The following is a 19,818-nucleotide window of genomic DNA, read 5'->3' as shown; positions in this document are numbered from 1 at the left end:
GCCTCCTTTACACTTTTTTATGGCAGCAATAACAGTTTTTTATAGCTTTAAGGCAAGGTAATTCATCAGATGTTTAATTTAAAGGCAGATTCCTATATTATTAATAAATATTTACTAATTTAATAAAGTACACATTTTAGCATACATTTAACTATTTCTGCAACTTAAATGAGCCTCACTGAGCATCTGTGAATGACAGTGAACCCTGGCAAACTTCCTTGGTGACTAAAACACTCCCATTTTATTTTTATTATTTTCTAAGCAAAACATTGAAAGCCTGGCTGTAGAGAAACAGAGAATAGAACCCTCCATTCCAGTGTCAAAGGGACAAAAATATAAGAAAGTCCCCAGGAAACAATTATTTGTGATGTCAAGTAATGTTTATGAATACTTAATGACTATTTCCCGACTGTTCACTGCATTATTTTCTGACCAAAAAAAAAAAAAAGAGTAAAAATAAAAACCCTGATGTTCAGCTCAAACACAAAAGATCACAGGCAAAGAAAATTATGTTGCTGCAATCCTATTTGGGAAAGTAATCTTATATTTCAGAGAGCACATTGAATCTTTGCGCCGCTAATCCACTACATATTTTGCAATCATATGTTGTTATCTGGGGAATTAACAATGAAACCAATAAACATCACTGGCATGGTCCTAATGTGCAGAGAAATATGTAAACAAGCAAGAGGATTTGTTTTTTGTTATACCAACACATCTGTTTCATTTTATCAGGGTTTAAAAGAAAAAGCCCCATAAACTATTAATCTTGTTTTAAAAATGTCTACTTAGTACCTCACCTAGATAGACCCAAATTCATTATATGCTATCATGGGGAAAAAAAAGAAAGAAAAATCCCAGCAGAAGAGTTTAAAATACTTAAGCAAATTTACTCTAGTGATGGGTGACTATAATTGCACACTAAGAAAAATAGAACCAAACTTGTTGCATTAGTTATCCTGGCTCTCTGGAGTGCCTTATTCCATGTTTATGACAATAAATAACACAATTAGGTGTATTTCACACAATCACTTGTTCTATATTTTTCTCTGCTGGTTATAAGCAATTATATTTTTTCCCTTTTTTGGTATCTCAGTTTGGTATTTCATTTGCAGTAAGAGTAAATCATATATCATAAGCATTATAATACTAAAAACTCAAAATGCCTAGATACCTGATAAGGACTTCCATTTCTAAAATCTTGCCTGGGCAGACTTTCAACTCGAGCACACCTCTGTGTTAAACCAAAGGCAAGGGAAGATTGGCCACTTCCAAACCAACAGATCAGACTTTTTTAAAAAACATCATCTGAGATCAGCAGAATCTTTTCGGATCATCCTCTTTTAGGTTACTGTCAACCAACCCAATACCCTTTTGTTCAATACCAGGCAGCGATCCAGTGCCTGCATTTAAACAGCATGAGGATCAATCCACGAAGAACAAGCAAAAGATGTTTCAGAACATGGACTCTCAGATCTTTACCATGATTTGTGCAAATGACCAAAAACAAAAAATAAGTAAGTAATAAATATGGTGCCTACCATATGCAACCCACTGCTATGAAGCACACCATCCTGTTCCACGAGATTTCTTGAGATTGTAATGGAAGGGAGGTCCAGGCTTTGAGGGGGAAACTGGGGTGTGAATTCACTTCCCTGGGAAGGCAATGGATCACTGAGGGCTTGAAAGGGTAGCAGTACATCCGGCATGCCTAGGGCAGGGTCTGACTCTGGAGGAGGCGTGATTGGTGGAATTTCGAATTCCTCATCCCCAAGGCTTGGTGTATGGAATGTCTGCTAAAAGGAAACAAAATATAGATATCTTCATATTCTGTTCCTATATCTTATTCCCCCCTGGAGGGGAAAAGAAAGACATTGCATGAAAACACTACCTACAGATCTAGGCCAAATAGTTATCTCTCAAATGAAAATATCTTAAACACAGATTTCCATATATAAAGTTTTGCTGATCATTCTGATTAAAGATTTAAGTCTCATTATCATATGGTTTTAATGGAGTATCACTATTAACAGTTTTTTTAATGCCTACTTAATTAGCAACATCTGTCTTTGTTGTTAGTTGAAGCATATAACAAATTGCTACTTTATTGATATGTTAGTGAAACAGCTCAAACTACTGACACTATCCACATGCTTTATAAAATGCTGATGATTCTGTGGTGCATACACACACACACACACACACACACACACACACACACACACACACTAATCCAGAATTAAATATTACATATATTTACTTTCTGCCACAACATATAAAACAAGTAATATTAAATTTGTGGTTTGCTTTTTTATTTCCTCATTGGTATATTCTCAAGTGTAATGACTACTTATATGGAAATTGTTACTGTATGTAATACAATGTTTTATATAAGGACTATCATAGCTCATATTAAAAGATGCAAGTGCTTTTATTTAAACTATAAAGAGGGTTATTTTCTTTCACATGAATATTTTAATATGTATTTATCTGAACATTTTCTACCAGTCTTCTACTTTTCAAAGATGATTTAGAGACCATAGAGCTATATTGACATAGATATACTAATTAGATTGATGCTGTTCACTTATTTAGAAAAGTATTATATCTCAGGACCTAAGTAATCTTAATGCATTGTTTTTCTTCACTGATACTGAGATTCTTAAAGGCAATGTTTTAAAATAGGGCCCCATGATATAAATCAGGGTTGCTCCACCCAACCACACTAACCATTTTGGGGGGAGATTTTTGGCGAGAGGTCTTGGGAAGTAGCAAGGTCTAGGTTTTGTTTGTTTGTTTTGGTTTGGTTTGATTTTGTTTCTTTGTTTTTTTTTGGTCAGGTGAAGGGGTTGGGGGACTACTTATATTTTTTATTCCTAGCTTGGAGGGTCAAATTTATAGTTCATTTATTATTAATAGTATTTGAAAAAAATGAACTGGTGCAAGATAACTTGGGTCTGCTATTATCAGTTAAGAGGACTAATTAAGTGCCGAAAATCATCATTCTTCAAGCTATCAATCATGATACAATGTAATAACCACTTGAGAGAAAAGAAAAACTGAAGAAAAAAGAAAGCAACAAAAAAACACTTCTTACATATAGAACCTGTCAAATGCTATTTGTATCTCACCAGAAAAAAAGAGGTCACAAGCTATGGCAGTCTATAGTGGGACAACTGAAAATCTTGAGGTTCTTAGCAGACTCAATATATGCAAAACATCATAGCATAATAATACATCTAAATGCTAGACTGAAAAATTGGATTTTCTGACACATGTATTCTAATAATGACCCCAAAAGCTGTCAGTTTCTAACTGTGGAACCCCTAGTTCCCAAACACAAAGGGATGAATCGGACACAAACGTGGTTGGCTAATGAACATAACCCTATGGCTGTATTTGCCGTTATTTTGGCACTAATGTGGTCTAGTAACAGATGCAACTGTAATTTGTGACTCATTTGCTACCCCATTACTGCTTAATGAAATCTAACATATCACATTAACAATACGGATAAACACTCATTCTTGATATGTGGCATTTGGCTGTTTTCATTACCACTGTAATTAACACTTGAAATATTATTTCAATAAATATTTAAAGTACTTTAAAAATGGTCAGGGTAATCATGACACAGACAGAAAACATAAAGCAAATGTGTGAATTTCAAACTCAGAGTGTCCTAGTCCCTGCAGTGTTATCTACAGGACAAAATCCATGTGAAGGGAATTGGTTTCAGGCACAATTTAGAGTGTACAGCATGCAAACCTAAAGTCTTCCTGAATTAGTTTACACTCAATAAAATGTTAAAAAACTAAATAAATTTACTTTTAATGCAGTGAGTGGGAAATTAGGCACATGCTATAATGTAGCATTAACATTTACTTGGGCTTTATTTTTTGTTCAAGAAAAGATGTACAGAGAAATCATTACATAAGATTACCTCCTAAACTAACATAAAACATGTTTATGTTAAGCAGTCACAATTAGGAAGGTTTTTATTTTTGTTAAGGACTAGAGAGAGATGCCATATGCAATATGTCCCTATGGTACAATTATTTTAATGACAAATTAATTTCAATTTAGCACATTACTATATACTAACCTAATAAATAATCCAATGCAATAACCAAGAAAATGTTAAAATGTTATATTACCTTTAAAGACAGGTAATATACTAAAGTTAACCATTCTTAGAGAAAAAAGGAATCTAAAATGCTGGATATCTGAGATTATTTTTTTAAAAAAACATATATAGCATCAACAACAACAAAAAGATACAGTGACTTTGGTAACTGTGTCGTCTGACCAATATCAGATTAATCATTTAGAGTTTACGTGATTATTTTTTACAGATATTGACTTTTCAGTGTTTACCTTGAACATGTTAAAGTAGTATGTACATGGTTAAATACCATCTGTACTGAAATGTTCAAAACATTTGTTCCTTTTGATAAAAATGCAAATCTGGAGAACTGTTGTATCAACATATAACAGCCAATGTCTGACACGGTGAATTATCACAGCTGGAATTAAATTGTCTCTGAACAGCTGCTGGCAGTAGAGCTTTCATCAATGTTTGATTCAAATGTAGGGAAAAAAAATCCTACAGAATGAAACATCATGTTGTCCTTACAGATGGGGTTTGTGTTCATTATCACAAACAACACAGCAGCCAGTGCCAAACAATATTCCCTTATCTGAGCTGTCTTCTTGGTTAGAGAGATGCTGGTCACTATAAAAATGATTAATCTAGGAATACCCTTAATTCTTGATTCCCCATTTATTCTAATAATTTCTCAAAGTTAATTTCTTTCATATCACTTGCCTCCCTTTACCAAGATCATTTATGAAGCCATTATTATTTTCATTCTCTGGGGTCAAGCTAGTTCAGTTTCCTATATTTGAATGTATCTGAAAAATGAGGACTTTTTATTACATGAACCGCAAGAGGAAATGTTCCATTTGGGCCAATTTCACTTCTGTTTGTTCTTCTTCTAAAATCTTAAATCCCACACAGTCTACCATTTTTAGAAAACCATATTTAATCTAATCAAGATGGAGGGTTTTCTGGAGGGCAGGCCAGTGAGACCAAACAGCAGTCCAAAATCAGTAACAGGAAATGCAGGAAAAACAGCAGCAAGAAGACAATGCTAGTTTCGTCTGCACCCATAAACTGAAGACAGGCCCAGAGACAAAGAGGTGCTGCATTTAGATTCCATCACCCAGTTTCCCCAGCTGTGACCAAGTCTTGGAGCATACCAGTCACTCATTCATTCATTCTATAAATATTTATTGAGCACCTACTACTGCCAGGCACTGTACTGGGCTATGGGGATCTGGGAACACATTTCAACACTCATTTCACATCACCCCTTTCAAACCCCAAGAAACTACAATACTCTTCTGACACATAGTTTCCCAAACCATGGCAACTTAATGCAATTATCCCTAGAGATATGTGAACTATTTTCCATAAAATGCAACTATTTTCCATTAAAAGTCACTTCTAACCTGGTATCTAAAAAAATAACCATTTATTTGCTTAGATACCAACAGTGTGTGTATGCGTGTGTGTGTGTGTGTTTGTGTGTGTGTGTGTGTGCCTTTTAACATATATTCTTACATATTTATTTTTTGTTTGCATTATTTTTTAATCAAAAGATTTGTATGAAGTTACTAATAGTAACAGTCTACGGACAAGTGATAAAAGACTTCTCAGGTTTTCTTTTCCAGCAGGCTTTTCTCATTTCTCCTCCAAAGTCATTACCTTGTGCCACATAAGAGAGAGATAAATCTGATACTTTGTTTTTCCCTTCAAGCCTATTAAATTATCTCAATAACACACAAAACATGAACAAACACATTAAGACAGCCACCTACCTCACTGGCAGCAAAGAATGCATTGTTCGCCTCAGCCATATTCATGTAGTTATTATTATTTCCAAACTGAAAGAAAATAGATTGTTTTATGTTAATATGGGGCATCATAAAGCATTCTGGCTGTGATTTGGAAAGAACGCTGGTGTTGCTAAACAAAAGGGGGTTTGCAACTCAGCCCAAATGTGAAACATGACAAAGGTTTCAAAGCACTATGCTATATACAGTCAGCTGCTTCCCTCAGAAAATAAAGCACAGAGTTAAGCTAACTCAATAATTCTATAAAATAGTTTTGTTTCTCATCAAGACTAACTGTGAAGGGAGAGGATTATAAACATTAAGCCACTGGTCACCAGTGTGTGTTGTTTATTGACCTGGCATTTGTGAGAGGTGAGAGGGAAAAGAGTTTCCAAGAAAATCACCTTGACATATTTTTAAAGCACATACGGATTTTATAGCTTACTTTTCAAGAACAGATGTCACCAGTGTGGGTAGGTTAAAATGTGAATTAAAGGAAATAAAATTCAATTCCCAGGACTCAAATTCTATTTTCCAGTGAATGGGGTGTGGCATGAATATAAATAAATTACAAGACTAAAGAATATTTTTTAAATCTCCAAACAGAGCTTAAAGCAATATCTATATCCATCAGAGCTGCTGAAAACAGTGATATTTAATCTCTCAATGTAACATTAAGTGCAAAGAGGTTTAAAAATAAGTGGGATCTTATGAACACAGCAATTTTTACTTCATTCCCTAACACAATGGGCCATTCATATCATCACAAATAAGACCGTATCAGCATTTCAGACTTTAAGCTCTTTACTTTTAGGGACCTGTTATCAAAATGTAAAACTTGGATTTTGGCAGAAATGTATTTTCAAGTTCAAATGGTCTAAATCGGCACATTTTGTTGCTTTAAACATTCTGTTATCAGTCTGGTAATATGGAAAGGCTCTGTGAATGTAATGATCTAGAGCTATATTATTTTCATGATTTCTAACTGGTAAAAGAATGTCCTTTTTTTAAAATGTATTATTTGCTTCTTTTAATGCATCAAATAAAACACAGGTTTGGTCTCCAGAGGATGAAATGTATATATCTATTCTCTAACATACATAAAGCTAGCAATTATTTAAAGTAAAAGATCCAATTTTCCAAAGGAGAGCAATAGATGGATGGATGAATATAAATAGGTAGGTACGTAGATAGATACACAGATAAATATAGAGAATAAATAGAATATGGAGAGAGATACACAGATATGGAAGACATATAATCCTCTTCCTCGATAAACTAACACTTATTTCTGGGGGGCTCTCAATCCCTGACTCTGAACCTGAAGGACTTGCACCCAGAAGCAGGATTGACATGCTACACTTTATCATGTCAGGGATCCAAGAACTAAGCAGGATTTATACGAAAGACTCTAACAGTTCCAGAGTGCTGTTATGGTCTACAGAAGCAAAATCCTACCCCAGCCAACACACCGAAATACACACACAATGAGCCATCCGTAAAGCTCTCACTGAGCACTCAGCTTCATTTAGGTAAATATCTTTATAAAGATTTCTGAAAGATGAATTGGTGCTTAAGAAAGACCTTTATCTGGTTTCACTGAAGGCATGTGATATCAAAAACATGCGCATGGCTGCACATGGGCACACACACATGCACACGCATATTCTCCCCCGTTTTTCTACAATGCTAAATACATGCAAGAAAAAGTACAGGCTTCTATTATGAAATTTTTGATGAATGAGGCTAGAGTTAAAATCTCAGGCCTCCATTAAAATGTTCCTTTTGGATATTTACGAGAACCTGGGTTCAAGATGAATATTCCATTCACCAATCCTGGTCCCTCAAACTGCCTAACAGCCGGTATCACAACTTCAACATTATTTAAATGTAGGTTTTGTTGGGGAATTAGAAATCCATTTAAAGCAAACAGCTCATTATCAGAGAGTATTTTTTTAAGATTAAACTTACTTATTATCTAATAGCACCTAAAACAACAAAGAAAAATAAAATGGCTATTAAACTAAAGGCCTAAACAATTCAAAAAACAAATTAAGCTTAGAGTGAAATAAGAACTGGGTTAGAAATCCTTTTCAGAACAGTTAGTATGCGAATGTAATTACTGAAGAAACTACAGCTAATCAGCTGTGAATTGTATCCATTAATTAGTATTTGCCCTGGAGAAATGAGAAAAATCAGTAACTACGCTGGCACCATGGTGCACACTGATGAGCAGCACAGGCCACGCGGCGTTTAGTCAAGCAGGTGGCTCCAGTGGTCCAGGTAATTTGAAAAGCTCTCACCTGAAGTACTGAGCTAGAATTACAAAGGGCTTCTTGCATATCTTTTGTATCTATAGAAGGCCTTAATTAATGGCTTTTAATTTGGAAACACTTGCTGATCAGGCGGGAATAGTTATAAATCATTTCAAATAGAAGTAAAGCTTTCTGTTCCGCATTGGGTAAAACAGCCCCTCTACAAAGGGGGCCTTAAATATTGACTTGTTGCAGGCAATTGTCTTTCTCCTGCACAGGTACCTGGGACCCTAGTTCAGTGTGGCAAGGTAGTTTGATACTATACACGGCATCCAGTTAAATTTATCAGCTAAACAGCAAATTTGCTTTAGTGTAAGTATAGCCCATGCACAATTTGGGATATACTTATATTAAAAGAACTATCCTTTATTTATAGAGATTCAAATGTAATTGGGTGCTGTGTATTTTTATTTGCTAAATCTGACCACCCTATGGTGGTGGTTAACTAATCAAAATGAAAGGGTGGCATTTTCATTTGATCACCTTACCTAGTAATACTAGCTTGATTTTATTTGTTTTATTTTCAAATGTGACCTATGAATCCTGCTTTAGTCATTTGGTGTAAGAACAGATCTGATTCTGAGAGTGAAAGTGCTCCTTTGGGGCAGGTCTTTAATATAATGACCTCAGAACAATTAAATTTAAGTGAATTGTGTACAATTAAATTTATTTACGTTCTAAGAGACAGTGACATCAGTAAACACTTTATAGTACAAAAACCTCACAGGTCCATGGGGAAGGGGCCTTAACTGTGTTCACTGACATCTCCCCCAAAACAAACAATGCCTGGAATATCACAATCACTCTAGTATTTGTTGGAGGGAGAGAGGGAGAAAGGTTGATCACATGTAAACTTCAGTGTCTCCAAATCTCCCATCCTAACTGGAGTCATTTTCGCTTACTTTTTTATGATAGTAGTAATAAGTATTTAGCTTAGTGACACCCTCTACCTACTTTATTTCATTTAGTTTTCCAAACTGAAGCTAGTCATAATCTATTTTCCCAACATCCGGTAAGATAATTATCATTCCTATTTCACAGATCAGTAGACTGAGTCTTCTAGGGCTCAAGTAACTTGCCCAAGGTTGCAGATTCAACCATGGAAGTCTGGCATCCTCCCTACCTCATGATTTCTATCTATCACTTACATTCCTATATCCACAAATGAATATTTCACTCAGTGATCAATTCAGTTTTACTTTTAAATCTATTTTACTCATAGCTAGAATTTCCCAGAGGGTATTTCAAGGTACCCAGGTCTAGTAAAATGCTCTTAAGAAATGATTCCGGTCCAGTAAGTTTGGGAAACGCTGACTTCTCTTTGATGAGTCACAAAGCTTGCTATAAACTGAAAGGCTCTGAGAAGTCCCCACAGTTCATTTGTTCAACAAATATTTATGCACCTCTTATGTACAAGAAACTGTACTAGGCACTGGAGGCAAAATGATGGAAAAGATGGCAAGGTTTCTACTTGGATGAAGCTTCCATTTTTCTTTAAGGGGAGGCAGGAAACAAACAAATAAAAAGCTGTGGATCACTTCTTTTGTTTCCCCTGCAATACCTTGTGAAAACACACTTCAAGAAGGCTTGTTCCAAGCCCTTTAATGGCAGTATTACTTTATTTTTCCTGAATTTTTCTTAGGAAAGCTAATATCCTAATTTTACACCACGATAAAATGTATCTGTTTTATTCATGTGAATCAACTAAATCAGAATTTGTAATTATTCATTCTAAGTCACCTTAACTTGGTCTGTTTCTAAACTTTCTAGATTATAACCCTACACTGATGTTCTCTCAAAGATCCCCTACTCAACCATATATGGGACCTTCCACGCAATTTCAAGAGTCAAAACAAAATACTCCAAGTTAACTAAATGAATATTAAGTGAAGTAGTTAATTATTCTAAAGGTCACATACAAACATTATTTAAAAAATCAGCCAATTCCCAGTGTTTTAAAGACACATAAATGGTCACTGGGAAGCAGGGGCATTTGGCATTTATAAGGCACACTGATGGTGATAGGTCCTTTTCCATGCTGATAGGCTCTAATAGACGTGATCCCCAAAGGTAGAGTCCCCAAAGATATCATTATAAAGCAGAACTAAATTACTCTATGTTGAACTTCTGTATCTTAATAATTTCATAAAAGAACATCTTCATTGTACTTGGAGGTAGATTTGCTTTTGCTGCTTGATGAGTAATTATAGCTTGGGCAAATACAATTTATGAAGGATGTCAATTAAAAAGGAGCACTGCAGGATTTTTTTTAGAAATTTATTAAAGACCATCATGTTCATGGCCTGTTTGACCGTGTGAAGTGCCAAAGTAAATTAATGCAGATTGTTAAGTCTAGCTAGTCCAGCAAAGAGACTGGAGGAAAGTGGAACAGCCCAGACAAAAACCCATCTGTAATCACAAGACGAATACTTCAGCTTAATGCATCCACACAACATCATTTTCACCGAAATTCTTTTGACACCCATGTGAAGAATTGTATAGGCTTCTAATAAAGCAGCATTAACCATAGGGTCTCAAACAGCTAAATGGCACAAACTTGATCCTAAAAAATAAAAAAAAAAGATAATCCTTCGAATTCTCTTTTCTTTTTTTCTCATTAGATTTGTTAGCAGACACTATCCAATTTGATGCCTCACTACGGACATCTGTCAAGTCGCTTACACAAATGAACTGTGCCATGATGGATCAAGTGTGCCAAGCATGGTCACATGCTGTTGGAGGAAGAAATGTGAAGTCCACACACGTGTGGAGGCTCAGTTAACTACCTCCTGGAGGAGAACTTGGGAGAGATCATCAAGTTTCAACCATTTTCAGCATTAGTAATCTGTTTCAAGACAGAAAGCCCAAAGGAGTGAAAACAAGCCAATATGGCGGATGATGATTAAAAGGAGGTGGCGGTGAGCCGAGATCGCGCCATTGCACTCCAGCCTGGGTAACAAGAGTAAAACTCCGTCTCAAAAAAAAAAAAAAAAAAAAAAAAAAACAGTATTATCACGGATGGGTCTGGAGTACCACATTAGGAAGCAAAGAATGCTAAAGTCCATCTATACCAAAGGTTGGAGGTTTGGACAATAGTCTAGAAACAAAACATTGCAAACAGGCTATGAGGTATAATATAGGAATCTGTAAATAATTATATAAAGATATATATACACACAAGCATATAGGCACACAATTCTGCTTATTATGTACATGTAATTATATAATTTACACACACATACATAGAATTATACACACACAACTTTACACGCTAAAACTCCTAGATCATGATCCCCTGAGCACCACACTCATACATCCAACTGTCTACAGCACTTCCACTTAGATGCCAATAGGCATCGTGGAGCTATGTCCAAAACTGAACTCATCTTCTCCCCAACGCCTGTCCTACCCCCAGTCTTTCCCATCTCCTTTGATGGGAAAATGACTCACTTCTAGTGACTCAGGTCAAATACCATTCTTCAATCCCCTCTTTCTCTCCCTTCCTCCATCCAATTGTCACAAGATTCTGTTGGCTTATCTTTCCAACTGTACTCAAATGGATCATGTGTGCCTGCCTCTCAGAATCCACCCGGCCCAAGCCATCCATCCCCTCCAGGACCTCTGCAACTGCATTTCCAGCAAATCCCTCTGGTTCTTCCATACTCCCCAACAGACTGTCCTCAATACAGAGCCAAAGAGACCTTTCAAAAATCTAAGTTTGTCCTGGGCCACATAGTGAGACCCTATCTCTACTAAAATAAAATAAATAAAATAAAATAAAATAAAATAGCTGGGTGTGGTGGCACACGCCTATAGTTCCAGCTACACAGGAGGCTGAGATTGGTGGATTGCTTGAGCCCAGGAGGTTGAGGCTGCAATAAGCTACGACTACGTCACTGCCCTCTAGCCAGGGTGACAAAGACCCTGTCTCCAAAAATAAAAATAAAAAAGGAAAGAAAGAAAAGAAAGAGGAAAGGAAGAAAGAAGAGAGGGAGAGAGGAACACAGGAAAAGAAAGAGAGAAAGTAAGAGACAGAGGGAAGGAAAAGAACGAAGGAAGGAGGAAAGGAAAAAGGGAAGAAAGGAAGGGAGAAGGAGGGAGGGAGAGAAAAAGGGATGACATGAGGAACTCTTACTCAGACCATGTCACTCTTCTGCTCAAAACACTCCAGTGGCTTCCAATTCATTCAGGGGAGATGCCCAATCCTTACAATGGCCCATTTCTTCTTACCTTCTGGCCATCATCCGTTGCTCACACTACTCTAGCCTACTGGCTTCCTTGTTCCTTGACCACCCCAAACAGATTCCCAACCCAGGGCCTTTGTACTGGCTGTTTCTTCCGTCTGGACTATTGTCCCCATAAATGTTCTCAGGGTTCTTTCACTCCCTGCCTTTGGAGTATTTTCTCAGATGTTATCTTCTCTCTGACTACCCTTCTCCACCTCCAACACTCTCTATCCCTCTTCTTCAAGTCTACTTTTTCCATGAAGTTTTCAACATCACATAATATCATTACTGCTTTTCTCCTCTCACTAGAATATGAATTCAATGAAGATAAGAAGGTTTTGTCTGTCTTTTATACGGATGTCCCAGTAAGAAGAAGAGTGTTTGGTAAATAGTAGGTGTTCAATAGGCACAAATTAATTCTGGATGCAAAATAATGATACTCAGAACTGCTGTCCAAGCCCATCCAGACACAGGACTTGAAATTTAAGTCCAAGTAAAACAAGATGTCCAGAGGCCACCACCACTAGTCACGCCCCAAATGACATCTATGGGAAAAACACGGTAACAGTAAGGTTTCCATTTTATAATAAAAGTCCTGTTTTGAACTCTAGAGCTACCTACATAGAAAAAGGCTTTATTCTAGAAAAAGGTACTAACCTTTTTATAGAGCCCTAGGTGGATGGGGACTGGGCGCTAGGGATAGGTGCTTTCGGTGACTGAGCACGAACTGCAATGAACAACACAGATTCTGGCCTGCAGGCAAAATGCTGAGGGAAGAGAGAACCAACAGCATGATGTCAACAGGGGCAAGGATTCAAGTGTTAGATTTGACAGCTAATTTTTTTCTAATTTAAAATTTCCTCTTCCCAAAAAAAAAAAAAATTGCTTTATATTATAGGTCAGGGTTTCTCCAAGTGTTGTGCTAGGGACCACAGAACAACCAGATGGCCATTAAAAATGCACATTACCCGCTCCTCACCCTGGATTTACCGTGGCAGCATCTCTAGGCAGTGGGACCCTATTCTATGTGTATTTTTAACCAACTTTGAAGGAACTCCAGAGCACTCTAATATTTGAGAACTACTAGCCTAGTTCATTGTAGACTAATGTGGAAATTCCTTTTTTAAAATGTTTCTACACATCTCCCAGAAATGCTGATAGAGCACAAGCTGTTTTGTTTATAGCAATGAAGGCTTGGCATGCATATTTACAATCTCCCCTCACTTTCCTAGATGACAGGGACATGCAACCATTTGTGAGGTGACCATCCAGCCCCCTCCTACCCATATCACCAGGAGGAAGGATGGGAACATCCAAACTTGGATCAAGTAGGAACACAAGTCCCACTGTTGGATTCTTCAACAAGTTCTGTGGACCCACACAAGCAACAACAATGCCTAAACATATGGACTCTGCTCAAACACGGAGGCCTTGGGATTTTCATGATCTGGACACATTTGAGTCTGTGAATCGCATAACCATCTGGACTAGTTAAAAGTGGCAAGAAGGAAAAAACACCCTCTCAAACCCAACTGCACTTGTTTAATATCAGGAAAACAAATATAACTAGGAGTGGAGACTAAGGTTTCAGAATCGAGGGGGGTTTTGAGTTGTTTTTGGGGAGTTTTTGTTGCCTTTTTTTTTTTAAACAAAAATGGGGCCATCTTTGAGATTAGCCAAGCAACCAATCATCACCAATATTGAGAGAACAGGAAGAGAAGGCCTCTGATCTCTGGTTTTCCTCAAATACACACCAACAAAAAAAGCCAGTGGTGACACATAGGCTGCTAAGTGACTACACCTTCTGTGTTAATTCCAGTTTCTCTTCCTCCCTTCTCCCTGAGAGCCTTACCAACACCTAACTGAGTCCCTATTAAATGCTACTTAATAGGATATATTTAGTGGAATATATCTACTTCTCTGTCGATGCAGAGAAGTAGAAGATATGATCATTGATTTTAAGGGATAAAAACTCAGGGTGATGAGACAAAAAAATGTATCAAGCTAAGGGCCAACTCTGTGACAAGTGGCTTGCAAATCTGGGAGGAGGAGTCAGAAAGGAATGGCCTCTCAGAGGAACAGGTATTCTTTTCAATATATAGTTTCAACTGTTATTTTAGATTCAGGGAGTAGATGTACATGTTTGTCACATGGGTATATTGCAATGATGCCGAGGTTTGGGATACGAATGATCCCATCATCTAGGTAGTGAGCGTAGTACCCAATAGTTAGAAAGAAATCTTTAACCAAGAAAGAAGGCAGGCAGAGGGGGAGTCCCAGGCAAAAAGGAGGGAGTGAGTGAAGTTTCAGATCTACTTGTACATAGGCACTGTTCAAAGAACAAAGCAGAGAATAATTTGGCTACAAGAGAAAGGGAAAAAAGCTGGAGGAGATGGTAAGAAGCCTGGCTCTGGTGGGCCTTGAAGTCCAACCTATTTTGAAATATATTAAATAGGAAAGTCCACAAAGGATTTTGTTAGAGGAGGGAGCCAGAGACAGAGAGATGTAAAGCCCACACCTGAGCATATCACTAGTGTGAGATGCCCACGAGTAGTATTAAGAAAGGCTGATGGCAAGGAGACCAGTGAAGAACACCTCAAGGCTGGCAGGAGGCTGCAAGTGTCTGGACTGGGCAGAGGCAACAGTAGGAAGAACAAAATTGAGAGAGCACTTTGCCAGGAGTCAGACTAACTTTGAATTCCAATTCTAGCACCAAACTAGTTGTGGGATGTCACCCAAACTGTCTCATTGTCTTAAGAACAAGTTCAACTTCCAGATGAGCTACCTGCTAGCTGAGTCATTGTGTACAAGCTGTTTACTCTCTGTGTGCTTCAATTTTCCCATCAATAAAACAGGGATAAGAACAATATTTGCCACATCACAGGGGTTTTGAGGATTAAATGGGTTAGTGCATATAACATCACCTTTTCTTTTTCAAAAATTTTTAAAAGTTTGTAAGAGCCAGAGTCTTGCTCTGTTGTCTAGGATGGAGTGCAATGGTGCTATCATAGCTCACTGTAGCCTCAAACTCCTAGGCTCAAATGATCCTCCCACTTCAGCGAGTCACTTGGATTACAGGCATGTGTCACCATGCCAGGCTTAAAGCCACCTTTTGTATCTATACGAGTGGCCAGGCAACATTTCAATTAATTTTGAAGAAACCAACAGAGACCAAGCATATCTCTTTTACAAACTGCTGTAGGTTATGAGAATTTTACTATTTAAAGAACTCCACTGGCTTCCCAAAGACACTTAGAGTAAAATTCAAACTCCTTGCCATGGGCTACAAGTCCCTGTATCATCTGGGTCTTGGCTCCTTCTCCAAACTCCCTCCTAAGAGAGCGGCTCCCATCAACTAAGCCCCAGGAACACTGCACTGCCGGGCCCTCAGTTCTTTCTCTGGTTCACTCATCGCTCCTGCTGTTCTTGTCTGGGCCACTCTTCCTTCTATCCCTACTTTATGTCAGTTTCTGCTCAATGTTCACTCCTCAGGGAGTCCTCCCAGGTCATCTTGGCTAAAAGGACATGCACATGCCCTCCTCAGTCTCTTGCTCATTCTCTTCCTTTATATCTCATCAGAGATACAAAGTCGCTTATCACTGACTGATATACTGCATTTATTTGTCCATTTACTATTCCTCTCCACTCTAGAATAGACAGTCCTTTTGTCTACTTCAATGCTGTTTCCTTGGAAGAGTGTCTGGCCCACAGGAGGTGCTCAGTATGTTTCTGTTGAATGCATAAGTGAATAAGTGAGCCAGAAACATCCAAGTTCAAGGCCCAGCTCTACCACTTACAACCTGGGTATCATCAGGTAAGTTGCTTCACGTTACCTCTCTGAACTCTGTTTCCTCATTTCTAAGGAGGAAAGGGTAGAACTACATGGGACTGGGCTGTGCAAGAAGGGAGACAACACAAACTCCCAGCAAAGGATATCATACAGAGAGGTACTTGATAAATGTCAGAATTGGGAATGAGTGGCCTGGGAAGACTGGAGTTCAATAATCTGGGGAAAATGAATGGGTCATTGAAACATTTTGTATAGCATTTATTAAGTGCCTACAATATAAAAGAGATGATGGTAGATATTGGGCTAAAAATGTGAATAAGATCCAGTTCTTATTCAAGAACAGCTCTAATAGAAAAAACAGATATGACTCCACACGACAGGTACTACATGGAGGAGATATTTGAAGTACTCCCCCTGGAAAGTCAGCATAAGTTTTCAAATAAGAGAAGCCATTTGAGTGGGGTGTTAAAGGATATGTAGGATCTCACCTGCAAGACAAAAACCCTCTGCTAGATAAAACTACTTGGACAAAGGCCTAACTAATGTCATCAAAGTGAGCCTTGCATACCAAGAAATAAAGATGCATGCATTCGAGGCAGAGAGGACAGAGGAAAGGCTGATATAGGAGCCTGCAAGTATACACTATGCTTAGGGGAGACTTGGCTTGAACATGCTTATTAATAAAAGGAGATTTGTGAATGTTTGCAGGTGGGGAAGAGATTAAACACAAAGGAGAAGGAAGATCAGACCATGATAGCGGAAGATGAAATTCAAGGCATAATTTTCAGAAGGTAAGAATAATGTCTATTCTGTGTGTCTTCTCTTGTATTTGGCAAACTACTAGGCATCTCTAATAAAATGACAGCAACTTAGAAAAGAGATGTGCTTGATCGTTTTGGATTTTGTGAGAATCACTGAAATGACGAACCCATTAGTCCAGATGGAAAAGGTGGTTACTTTCTTTAATGTCATCAGAACTGAAAAGAACCCTTCTCCATGGTCCAAAAGATATGACTTTAACATGCAAGTTTCTATTACTAGCAGTATTCTCTCTTGGGTTTAGAAAGGGCTGTGACCTGTTATAAATTCTAATATCTCTGGGAAGAATAACAACTTAGCTCTCGTCTGCCATGGGTACTTTAGTGTGAATTCGTTCATAATAAGTAGTTCTATGGATGCACACAGTAGGTATCATCTTCAAAGATGCTCAGAAAACAATTCTTTGGAAAAGCCTTCCTTGGCTCCACTGTCCCCACCCCTAGCTGGACTGGATTCTCCTCCTTTAAGTTCCAAGGCAACCTGTGCATTGCTCTACACTGTGTTAAAATGATCAATTTCAGTGTCTGTCTCCCTGTTAGAGTCCTTGGGGGCAGAGACAATGCCTCATTGGCCATTGCAACATCAGGGCCTGGCACACAATAGGTACTCAACTGATAACGCAGCGGCCTCAGGATCAACCCCAGAGAGCCTTGCACTTGGCAGCTTCAATGTGGTTAAAGACACCTGTTACTAAGCCATTTATTTTTCTCTGCACATGACGCAGTCCACACCAAATTCAGGTGAACCATTGCTATTATGGTTTGCCAAAGTACTGTCAAGCCTTAAAACAAAATGGAAATAAAAAGTCATGTAAGATAAAATCTGAGTTATTTTCCTTGTACTGCCAGACTTTGTAGTTCTTGCTGCAGTCCAATGGCTAAGGACCTTAGAGACTTTCTGCTGAAAACAAACTTTCAGGCCTCTAATGACATGACATATTTATACTGGACACCCTGAGTAAGCCTCCTGGGCATTACTTCTTGCACAACCATGTGAAACCTCAAATGTAAAAAGGGGAACAACAAATTAAATAAAATGTTCCTCAGTATTTTAAAATGAAAACCTTTTAACTTAATTACAAAATTTCTTTAGTTCAGTAACCGAACTCTTTTTACTAACCAATGGTAAAAACACACACTCTCTAATTTCAATAAATCCCTCTAATTATGAGTTAGTATGAATTCCACCAAAACATCAATGACTTCCTATACTGTCTTCCATTCTTTGCTTTCTAAAGCATAAAATGTAATGCTCTTAAACCATGATGATGTTCAGGTGCCAAAAACTAATGTGCTAATACACAGATGCAGACAAAGCTATAAACAGTTATAAACAGATAGGCATAAACATCCATGATTTTCTACTGGGGCAATTTTATTTCTCAGGGGACCTTTGATAATGTCTAGAGAGTTTTTTATTGTCATGTCTAGCATTCAGGGGGTAAAGGCCAGGATGTCACTCACTAAACATACTGCAATGCATGGGACTGCCTCCACAACAAAGAACTGTCCTATACAAAGCATCAACAGAGACTGAGAAACTCTGATATAGGCTAATCCATATATTAAACAAGTTCAAGACTTAAGGTATTTTACAATAAATATTACAGAATCATTGTGTCTACACTATCCAAATACAATGTGTTCTTTCCTCAAGAGGGCATTGTGTTGCCTTTGGATATATCTATTTATAAGATTACTGACTGCAATTAAACATTCTCTTAAATGTGTTTCAAATATGTATCAACTAGCAGGTTCTCAGCAATAAAGCTTTCCATTTATATAAACACTCAGTTGCTTTTTTTGTTCCTGCTGAGAATAAGTCAAGAAATAGAAATAGTTTAACATGTTCTTTTAAGGATAACTTTTTTAAAAGATCGATAAACCTATAAATTCTTCCTTAAGTATGATAAGGGACTGAATGCGTTTATTCTCCAGTCTTAATCATATTTGATAAACCAAATACGTAAAGCCTACTTAACTCACGAATCATCAATGATAAGAAGTTCATAAGCATATATAACATATAATCATTTAAGCCAAACAGGATTACATCTAAGGTCTATTAATGTCTCTCAATTCACATCTATCATTGTTTAAGAGCAAGTCTCAGATACTCGATAAGAAATTAGGGAAATCTGTGAAACCACTGGTACTGGTCTGGCTATAGAAATATGCCAGGGCTAATGCCTTACTGCATAGTGGCAGAGAGCTTTTGCTCACACTGCAAGAATATCTTGATTACATACATTTTTCTGTGATTTTATGATTGCCTGAATTCTGTAGGGACAACTTTTTACCAGATTTGTGATCATACAGCTTTCATTAGTTCTCTGTATTTTATCAATTATGTTTATCTCAAATCTTTTACTAGGAAAGCGCTAACAAGAGGCTCTAAATCCCACTTCTGATGAGGTCTTAGGGCTTAGGGCAGGCAGAACAGAAATCACATTCCTCCCAACCAACTATTCCAAAATCTGTTACTTAAGATTTTATATCTTATGTTTATTTTAAAAGAAGGGTTTCTACTAAACCTATATTTTAATTAGTTTGAGTATGTGGCTAATGGTTTCTTAAACATAACCATAAAATAAAATCCCTTCAAAGTAGGGGCTGCTGGCTTTCATCCCGAAGACAAATAACAGAATTCAGTCAAGATGTCAATGTTAATCTGGTGTACAGCTAAAATTTATTTTAGCATTTTATATTAAATAACCATGAATTTAAGTATTCCTAAACAAGGGAGGGATTTTATTCTTGGGATCCCAAAC

The 19,818-nt window shown here is 37.4% G+C and overlaps 1 protein-coding gene across 2 annotated transcripts in view; it reads right to left on the bottom strand.

The window, feature by feature from the left end:
- Positions 1–19,818, bottom strand: part of TOX3 (TOX high mobility group box family member 3) — a 106,321-nt gene that overhangs the window by 23,719 nt on the left and 62,784 nt on the right. Inside the window, exons 2-3 of one of the 2 annotated variants that reach the window (XM_010347856.3) lie at positions 5,884–5,949; positions 1,542–1,796 (exon numbers count right to left, since the gene is read on the bottom strand). In XM_010347856.3, the coding sequence (XP_010346158.3) occupies positions 1,542–1,796; positions 5,884–5,949 (321 nt within the window). The remainder of the gene's footprint in view (positions 1–1,541; positions 1,797–5,883; positions 5,950–19,818) is intronic. The other variant, XM_039478632.2, reaches the window with a different exon arrangement.

This window comes from Saimiri boliviensis, chromosome 1 (genome assembly GCF_048565385.1).
Source record: "Saimiri boliviensis isolate mSaiBol1 chromosome 1, mSaiBol1.pri, whole genome shotgun sequence".
Classification (NCBI taxonomy): Eukaryota; Metazoa; Chordata; class Mammalia; order Primates; family Cebidae; genus Saimiri; species Saimiri boliviensis.
This window is presented reverse-complemented; position numbering and strand designations above follow the sequence as displayed.